This window comes from Cherax quadricarinatus, chromosome 11 (assembly GCF_038502225.1).
Source record: "Cherax quadricarinatus isolate ZL_2023a chromosome 11, ASM3850222v1, whole genome shotgun sequence".
NCBI lineage: Eukaryota > Metazoa > Arthropoda > Malacostraca > Decapoda > Parastacidae > Cherax > Cherax quadricarinatus.
The window spans coordinates 45769804-45780474 of NC_091302.1; the positions used below are offsets into that span (position 1 = coordinate 45769804).

Here is a 10671-nt window from a genome sequence, read left to right on the forward strand (position 1 = left end):
GTCTGGTGTTATGCCTGTGGGTTCTGTCACAACTATCAAGAAAGCGTTTTAGGTCAAGGTTGATATTAGAGTTTAAGGCCCTGTAGATGTAGATTGCACAGTAGTATGTAAGTTTATTCAGGTATACACAAATACAGTTACATAGATTATCATACATAACAGCATATGTGTAGAGAACCTAGGATAACCCAAAAAAGTCAGAGTGACTTATTTTCATTGCCTTCACTCAGAGCGTCATTTCTTCTCAAAATGATTTTACATGAGAATGGGAGTGTTCTTCTTTATTTATTCTACCGTATCAAAGTAGAGACAACTTGTACACAATGTAACTTGTACACAAACCAGACGTGTACACTTTGTTTGTTTACAAAACTTACCTTCGCCTGGTTTGTTTACATAACTCTGTGCCTGTCCTCTCTCATGCACTCATTCTTTCTCTCTCTCATTTATTCGTTTTATCTCATTTACTTACTCCTGACCCTACATTAAGACTACAAATATTTTAAGGTAAGTAATGAATGAACTGTATATACATTTTATCGCTCTGGGATGCTTAAATATCATAGAATAGTATGTGTGGGTGGGTTGGCCTGGTATGGTAGCCCAGCTGACTACCATACATACCACACGAAGACAAGGCATAAGTTGCAGAACAAACCTGTAAGCAATAAAATCTGCTGGTAATAGACACCGACAAGTTTGAAAAAAAAAGACGCATGTAAACACTAGGATATATTTACTTAGGAAATTCTTTGGTCCTTGAATCTTGACCACCTGTCACAGCTCTGGACACACTTTACATCCCTTGAACACTGCCGTGAGCAAAAGACACTTAACGTACAGTTCAGGATATTAGAGTAAACGTTTTGCCACGAGTGACTTCTTGAGTCATAATGAAGGGGCCACTTGTGGAAAATCTTGTCGGTATCTCAACTGCCCTGAGCCTTCACATTAATTTATTAGTTAAAAATGTAACGGTTACCTTTTACGGTAATATAGTTATGTATGTTTTATATTTGTATATGTTAAAGGTCTAGGTATACTGACTCCATGATCAACAAGTTTTTCTTACCTTTTCTAAGTATTTTTAATTTTTTTCTCGTTCTGTTGATTTTCTCCTGCTCGAACTTTATCACTGATCTTAAATACTAAAAAAAGCATGACTTTTTATAATTGTTTTCCCCGAGCGTCTTGGCAAGAGGCGTGGAGTTAAAAGATAAAGAATCACACATAAAGTGGGAGTTGTCACAGTTGCTCTTTGCTGATGACACTGTGCTCTTGGGAGATTCTGAAGAGAAGTTGCAGAGATTGGTGGATGAATTTGGTAGGGTGTGCAAAAGAAGAAAATTAAAGGTGAATACAGGAAAGAGTAAGGTTATGAGGATAACAAAAAGATTAGGTGATGAAAGATTGGATATCAGATTGGAGGGAGAGAGTATGGAGGAGGTGAATGTATTCAGATATTTGGGAGTGGACGTGTCAGCGGATGGGTCTATGAAAGATGAGGTGAATCATAGAATTGATGAGGGGAAAAGAGTGAGTGGTGCACTTAGGAGTCTGTGGAGACAAAGAACTTTGTCCTTGGAGGCAAAGAGGGGAATGTATGAGAGTATAGTTTTACCAATGCTCTTATATGGGTGTGAAGCATGGGTGATGAATGTTGCAGCGAGGAGAAGGCTGGAGGTAGTGGAGATGTCATGTCTGAGGGCAATGTGTTGTGTGAATATAATGCAGAGAATTCGTAGTTTGGAAGTTAGGAGGAGGTGCGGGATTACCAAAACTGTTGTCCAGAGGGCTGAGGAAGGGTTGTTGAGGTGGTTCGGACATGTAGAGAGAATGGAGCGAAACAGAGTGACTTCAAGAGTGTATCAGTCTGTAGTGGAAGGAAGGCGGGGTAGGGTTCGGCCTAGGAAAGGTTGGAGGGAGGGGGTAAAGGAGGTTTTGTGTGCGAGGGGCTTGGACTTCCAGCAGGCATGCGTGAGCATGTTTGATAGGAGTAAATGGAGACAAATGGTTTTTAATACTTGACGTGCTGTTGGAGTGTGAGCAAAGTAACAGGACGGTTGCCGTGTTCCTCCCTTAAGTCAAGGTGACCTGACCTGACTAGGTTGGGTGCATTGGCTTAAGCCGGTAGGAGACTTGGACCTGCCTCGCATGGGCCAGTAGGCATGCTGCAGTGTTCCTTCGTTCTTATGTTCATATGTTCTTCTTAAACCGGCAGGCCGGACTTGAGTCCTGGAGATGGGAAGTACAGTGCCTGCACTCTGAAGGAGGGGTGTTAATGTTGCAGTTTAAAAACTGTAGTGTAAAGCACCCTTCTGGCAAGACAGTGATGGAGTGAATGATGGTGAAAGTTTTTCTTTTTCGGGCCACCCTGCCTTGGTGGGAATCGGCCAGTGTGATAATAAAAAAAATAAATATTTCCCCACATACAGTAAATATCAATTATTGTGATTAAGTTTCCCTTCAAATCATTTGGTTTACATCCATAATTTAACAAGAATCATTCATGACGAGTGAGGAAGAGACACACATCCATTATTTTAAGGTATTGTCGCTTACTTAACGTTATCTAGTACTAGTAATCTACCTGGCAGAGAATGTTGCACTCACCGGTCATATAATAATACTTGGTCAAGTTAATGATGCACATCACTGTTGCAGCACAACTACACTCCATCAGGATGATATCCTGGGCCCGCATCATCTGTGAGGCTGGCAACATGGTAGGCTACGTCCAGCCCCTGGCCTTCAGACAACCCCGTGGCCTGTAAGTTACTTAGTTTGTTAGTTAATGAATGAATCAATATAAATAATTATAATTTAGTGTATACTTATGATGGAACTCCTTGTTTTCTGCCTCTTGTCTGCACAGTAATAAACTCTTCAATTGAACATTTACAGTTTCTAATATGCCTAAATATTTTAAGATAATGTGTATACTACTGAATAATTATTTGTTTTTGTTTGTTTCATATGCAGTAGCATTTTGTTGGTCATTTTAAAAGTTGTAGCCTAAATAGGGTAAAAAAATAAAAAAACTCAGATGAATTCTTTATATATTCTAGATATTCGTACTCTTTTTTCATTCTTATTTAAGTCTAAATGCAGACTGATATAATTTTAATTAGCTATTTGCTCTGGTACATGACAGAATACACAAGATTAATTTACGGTTACCATTATAATCATTGTTCCTCTACATGTAACTGTTATTAAATCTACAATATAATTTGACATCCCTAAAGGAAAATCCCAAGCAAAAAGTTTACGAACGAAAGGTACAGTTGGTGTAGTATTTATAATAGTTGTTTTAAGAAGCAGGTAACATGACCAGCCTCTCCTTCCCTCACAGTATTGACGTCAGTGCTGCTAGCTTACACTTTGTATACGAAAGCTTAGTAACTTCGACCCTCCCTTAATTACCATGTAGGACTACTTTTACAAAATCTGGAATCATTGTAGGACTGGTAATTATGAGGAGATTATACTGCGGATGTTCAGGATGTTCCGTGAAAGAATGATGCTTTTTTTTTCAGGAATGAGAGAGTACCTTGTGAGAGTCCATCCATCCCAGCACTGGACCTGACACCTTGGATGACACGAGTGTAGAAACAGCGACTTCCTTACAAGATACGCGGCGCCTTTTGCCCACTACAAGTGTTTTAAAAGTAGTGTAATACATTATTGCTCACCGGCGAGCTGCAGCTCCCACACCTCACCAAATATTCTCTCAAGGAATTGCTATCACATATACGTCTTCTACCTCAGTGATAATCAATATTTCCGCCAGCAAATCATTCAATTTTACCTACGGAGTCTTAAAGCAAAGTTGTTCTCTTCCTGAGTGATGCTCTCCCTTGCAACCAATGATACTAATGTCTTCCATGGGAAGAGGTACAAATACCTCTTCATCGTCTGGGACCAGTTGTCCCCAGGCCTAGCCCCATTCCCCACTCTCATGGGGCTCGTAGGGAGAAAATAGGTACCTTGGGCTGCCACAAACCCAGCCCCACTGGGCTCGAAGGGTGTGGCAACAGACGATGTCAGGAGATGCAAAGCCAGCAAGCACTACAGGATTCTTTTGGAGCCAAAACTCAGCTTTGGGCAGCAGCCAGAGCGCTGGGAAGGGTCAGGGATGGCTCTACCTGTATGTGTTGACTGTTGCTTCTTCACTTGTCCGTTGCGACCTGACACTGATTTGAATGGTCATGCTTATATGTCTGCACGACTGACGAGAAGTTCCACCAAGCGTGTAGCTGGCACGCACGCACCACACCATCAATACACCACACCATCAACACACAACACCATCAATATCCTGTGAGGGATTCTTGATGGAGTGTCCTGTGGGATACTCCGTGGAGAGTCCTGTGAAGGATACTACGTTGAGTATACTATGGGATACTCCGTGGAGTGTCCTGTGAGGGATACTCAGTGTGTCCTATTTCAATAAAATAATTCATGATTTGACCAAGCCTCAGTATACCGGGAAACGCCAACCATGAGGGATTCATGCTGACTTACCCAGGGTGTTCCCCAAGGTGCTTCCAGGCCGTTCCCTAGGGTGTTCCCAGGGTGTTTCCAGGTTGTTCCCAGGTTGTTCCCAGGGTGTTCCCAGGGTGTTTCCAGGGTGTTCCGCGGAAGTCAAGGCTAATAGAAGTGGTCAAGGACACACTAGAAGGTTAGTTAATGAGGAGGTTAATAGACCTATTTGACTTACGGGTTTAGAGCATCCTCGGGAATATAATAATCACAGAGAGAAAGAGGTGCCCATGTTCGCTGATGATGTGAAACTAATGAGGAGAACATAAGCGGACAAGGCTCAGGTAAGATTACAAGGGGATCTGGATAGGTTGCAAGCATAGTCCGACAAATAGCTCTTGAAGTTTAACCCCAGCAAGTGCAAAGTCATGAAGATTGGGGAAGGACAAAGAAGACCGCAAACGGAGTACAGGCTAGGTGATCAAAGGCTGCAAACTTCACTTAAGGAAAAGAATCTTGGGTTAAGCATTATACCGAGCATGTCCCATGAAGCGCACATCAATCAGATAATCGTTGCAGCATATGGGCGCCTGGCAAACCTAAGAATAGCACTTCAACATCTAAGTAAGGAGTCATTTACGACGCTGTACATCGTGTACGTCAGGCTCATACTGGAGAGAATGCAAAAGTTTGCAACAAGACTAGTCCCAGAACTGAGGGGTATGTCTTATGAGGAAAGGTTAAGGGAACTCAACCTGATGGCACTAGAGGATGGGGGGACATGATAACGACGTATAAAAATACTGAGAGGAATTGACAGGGTGAACAGGGCTAGAATGTTTCAGAGACGGGATATAGGAACAAGGGTCCACAACTGGAATTTGAAAACCCAGATGAGTCACAGGGATGTTAGGAAGTATTTGTTTAGCCTTGGAGTTGTTAGGAAGTGAAATAATCCGGAGAGTGAAGTAGTGGAGGCAAGTTCCATATATAGCTTTAAGAAGAGGTATGATAAGGCTCTAAGAGCGGGGAGGGAGTGACCCAGTAGCAGCTAGCGAAGAGGCGAGGCCAGGAGCTGTGAATCGACCCCTGCAACCACAGAGAGGTGAGTACGTAATGTGAATAGATAAGATTGACTTACAAATATTTCCTGTTGACTTATATATATATATATATATATATATATATATATATATATATATATATATATATATATATATATATATATATATATATATATATATATATATATATATATATATATGTGTGTGTGTGTGTGTGTGTGTGTGTGTGTGTGAACAGGTGTAAATAAACCAGCGTATACAAATGAAAAATATATTTTCGGTGGCAATGAAGTGAAATTCAGCCTGAGTGCATAGGCTTAGAAACATATGTAACACTTGGTTCAGAGAACTGACATGATGTACAACGCTCTGCCGCCCACTGGTTGGTGAAGCGTCTCCAAGGTAAAGATATCGTTTTTCGTGTATCATTAGTGTTTTTAAAGTAAGAAATTGTAGCGATTTTCTCCAATTTACCGATGACGGGTTTCACGGAGCCGCCGCCTCTAACACGTTTAACCTTCAAGATTACACAAATAACCCGCACATAGATGAGAGATAGAAGTCTACGACTTTGTAAGTGACTTTCTAAATGGTCCGGCTTGGACCATTTACAAATTCACAAAGGGTTTAGTAAGTGGCCCAAATCAGACCGAAACGTCGTCGCAAGCTTCTCTCTCTCCTATGTGCGGGTTATTTGTGTATTGGTCCAGTCACGGTATTGTGCATTTTTGTTCTTAAAGAAGAAAACTAAAAACCAGTGGCCGTGATACGTCTGGCAACCAGGTGGCCCAGAGATATATAGGAAGCATTGAAATTCTAAGGTATTTATTCCTTAGTGCGAGATTGTTCGGGTTTTACAAAGATGTTTATCTTACCCACCATGGAATGTAAGAGGGAAACTATCATCTGTTGGAGTATGACAGGGTAACTATGTTGTGTGATGAGTATAACAGGGTAACTATGTTGTGTGATGAGTATAACAGGGTAACTGTTGTGTGATGAGTATGACAGGGTAATTATGTTGTGTGATGAGTATGACAGGGTAACTATGTTGTGTGATGAGTATGACAGGGTAACTATGTTGTGTGATGAGTATGACAGGGTAACTATGTTGTGTGATGAGTATAACAGGGTAACTATGTTGTGTGATGAGTATAACAGGGTAACTATGTTGTGTGATGGAGTATGACAGGGTAACCATCCTGTGTGATGGAGTATGACAGGGTAACCATCCTGTGTGATGGAGTATGACAGGGTAACCATCCTGTGTGATGGAGTATGACAGGGTAACCATCCTGTGTGATGGAGTATGACAGGGTAACCATCCTGTGTGATGGAGTATGACAGGGTAACCATCCTGTGTGATGGAGTATGACAGGGTAACCATCCTGTGTGATGGAGTATGACAGGGTAACCATCCTGTGTGATGGAGTATGACAGGGTAACCATCCTGTGTGATGGAGTATGACAGGGTAACCATCCTGTGTGATGGAGTATGACAGGGTAACCATCCTGTGTGATGGAGTATGACAGGGTAACTATGTTGTGTGATGGAGTATGACAGGGTAACCATCCTGTGTGATGGAGTATGACAGGGTAACCATCCTGTGTGATGGAGTATGACAGGGTAACCATCCTGTGTGATGGAGTATGACAGGGTAACCATCCTGTGTGATGGAGTATGACAGGGTAACCATCCTGTGTGATGGAGTATGACAGGGTAACCATCCTGTGTGATGGAGTATGACAGGGTAACCATCCTGTGTGATGGAGTATGACAGGGTAACCATCCTGTGTGATGGAGTATGACAGGGTAACCATCCTGTGTGATGGAGTATGACAGGGTAACCATCCTGTGTGATGGAGTATGACAGGGTAACCATCCTGTGTGATGGAGTATGACAGGGTAACCATCCTGTGTGATGGAGTATGACAGGGTAACCATCCTGTGTGATGGAGTATGACAGGGTAACCATCCTGTGTGATGGAGTATGACAGGGTAACCATCCTGTGTGATGGAGTATGACAGGGTAACCATCCTGTGTGATGGAGTATGACAGGGTAACCATCCTGTGTGATGGAGTATGACAGGGTAACCATCCTGTGTGATGGAGTATGACAGGGTAACCATCCTGTGTGATGGAGTATGACAGGGTAACCATCCTGTGTGATGGAGTATGACAGGGTAACCATCCTGTGTGATGGAGTATGACAGGGTAACCATCCTGTGTGATGGAGTATGACAGGGTAACCATCCTGTGTGATGGAGTATGACAGGGTAACCATCCTGTGTGATGGAGTATGACAGGGTAACCATCCTGTGTGATGGAGTATGACAGGGTAACCATCCTGTGTGATGGAGTATGACAGGGTAACCATCCTGTGTGATGGAGTATGACAGGGTAACCATCCTGTGTGATGGAGTATGACAGGGTAACCATCCTGTGTGATGGAGTATGACAGGGTAACCTTGAGTGACGTATAGTAGGTAGACAGTTCATGGTAGCCACACATAGTGTTATTCATTTATTGAACAATAAACATGAAATAACTTACATAGTTTCACTGCATCACTACATTTACTCTTTCTCATCCTCGTCAGCTAAATAAATATTGTACATACATTCTATAATGGGAATTTACCTTTGCAAGCCAATTTGCGCACTTAATGTCTGTTGTTGGAATTATATATATGAGAGGCTATTAACAGTTGTGTGCAACATGGTTATGTATACTTGAGGCGCCTCGTGAATGTGACTCTGCTGTATGTGACTCTCTTAATAGTTTAAGAAGTACTTAAAAACTGCTAATGCTGGAGGTAAAGTGTGTTGTGGTACAACTGTTGTTGTGTGGTACAACTGTTGTATGGTACAGGTGCTGCTGTGTGGTACAACTGTTGTATGGTACAGGTGCTGCTGTGTGGTACAACTGTTGTATGGTACAGGTGTTGCTGTGTGGTACAACTGTTGTATGGTACAGGTGCTGCTGTGTGGTACAACTGTTGTATGGTACAGGTGCTGCTGTGTGGTACAACTGTTGTATGGTACAGGTGTTGCTGTGTGGTACAACTGTTGTATGGTACAGGTGCTGCTGTGTGGTACAACTGTTGTATGGTACAGGTGCTGCTGTGTGGTACAACTGTTGTATGGTACAGGTGTTGCTGTGTGGTACAACTGTTGTATGGTACAGGTGCTGCTGTGTGGTACAGGTGTTGCTGTGTGGTACACCTGTTGTGTGGTACACCTGTTGTATTGTACACCTGTTGTGTGGTACACCTGTTGTGTTGTACACCTGTTGTGTGGTACACCTGTTGTATTGTACACCTGTTGTGTGGTACACCTGTTGTTGTGTGGTACAACTGTTGTATGGTACAGGTGCTGCTGTGTGGTACAACTGTTGTATGGTACAGGTGTTGCTGTGTGGTACAACTGTTGTATGGTACAGGTGCTGCTGTGTGGTACAACTGTTGTATGGTACAGGTGCTGCTGTGTGGTACAACTGTTGTATGGTACAGGTGTTGCTGTGTGGTACAACTGTTGTATGGTACAGGTGCTGCTGTGTGGTACAACTGTTGTGTGGTACAGGTGCTGCTGTGTGGTACAACTGTTGTATGGTACAGGTGTTGCTGTGTGGTACAACTGTTGTGTGATACAACTGTTGTATGGTACAGGTGTTGCTGTGTGGTACAACTGTTGTATGGTACAGGTGTTGCTGTGTGGTACAACTGTTGTGTGATACAACTGTTGTATGGTACAGGTGTTGCTGTGTGGTACAACTGTTGTATGGTACAGGTGCTGCTGTGTGGTACAACTGTTGTATGGTAGAGGTGCTGCTGTGTGGTACAACTGTTGTATGGTACAGGTGTTGCTGTGTGGTACAACTGTTGTATGGTACAGGTGTTGCTGTGTGGTACAACTGTTGTATGGTACAGGTGCTGCTGTGTGGTACAACTGTTGTATGGTACAGGTGTTGCTGTGTGGTACAACTGTTGTGTGATACAACTGTTGTATGGTACAGGTGTTGCTGTGTGGTACAACTGTTGTATGGTACAGGTGCTGCTGTGTGGTACAACTGTTGTATGGTAGAGGTGCTGCTGTGTGGTACAACTGTTGTATGGTACAGGTGTTGCTGTGTGGTACAACTGTTGTATGGTACAGGTGTTGCTGTGTGGTACAACTGTTGTATGGTACAGGTGCTGCTGTGTGGTACAACTGTTGTATGGTACAGGTGCTGCTGTGTGGTACAAGTGTTGTTGTGTGGTACAACTGTTGTGTGGTACAACTGTTGTATGGTACAGGTGCTGCTGTGTGGTACAAGTGTTGTTGTGTGGTACAACTGTTGTATGGTACAGGTACTGCTGTGTGGTACAAGTGTTGTTGTGTGGTACAACTGTTGTATGGTACAAGTGCTGCTGTGTGGTACAAGTGTTGTATGGTACAGGTGCTGCTGTGTGGTACAACTGTTGTATGGTACAGGTGCTGCTGTGTGGTACAGGTGTTGTATGGTACAGGTGTTGCTGTGTGGTACAACTGTTGTATGGTACAGGTGCTGCTGTGTGGTACAACTGTTGTATGGTACAGGTGTTGCTGTGTGGTACAACTGTTGTATGGTACAGGTGCTGCTGTGTGGTACAACTGTTGTATGGTACAGGTGCTGCTGTGTGGTACAACTGTTGTATGGTACAGGTGCTGCTGTGTGGTACAGGTGTTGCTGTGTGGTACAACTGTTGTGTGGTACAACTGTTGTATGGTACAGGTGCTGCTGTGTGGTACAAGTGTTGTTGTGTGGTACAACTGTTGTGTGGTACAACTGTTGTATGGTACAGGTGCTGCTGTGTGGTACAGGTGTTGCTGTGTGGTACAACTGTTGTATGGTACAGGTGCTGCTGTGTGGTACAACTGTTGTATGGTACAGGTGCTGCTGTGTGGTACAGGTGTTGCTGTGTGGTACAGGTGCTGCTGTGTGGTACAGGTGCTGCTGTGTGGTACAGGTGCTGCTGTGTGGTACAGGTGCTGCTGTGTGGTACAGGTGCTGCTGTGTGGTACAGGTGCTGCTGTGTGGTACAGGTGCTGCTGTGTGGTACAGGTGCTACTGTGTGGTACAGATGCTGCTGTGTGGTACA

The 10671-nt window shown here is 43.3% G+C and overlaps 1 protein-coding gene across 1 annotated transcript in view; it reads left to right on the forward strand.

The window, feature by feature from the left end:
• LOC128687476 (peroxidase-like) overlaps positions 1-5655 on the forward strand; it is a 113249-nt gene extending 107594 nt beyond the window's left edge. Inside the window, exons 18-19 of the mRNA XM_070084066.1 lie at positions 2665-2770; positions 3540-5655. Of these exons, the coding sequence (XP_069940167.1) occupies positions 2665-2770; positions 3540-3612 (179 nt within the window). The 3' untranslated portion in view covers positions 3613-5655. The remainder of the gene's footprint in view (positions 1-2664; positions 2771-3539) is intronic.
• The last annotated feature ends 5016 nt before the right edge of the window (positions 5656-10671 follow it).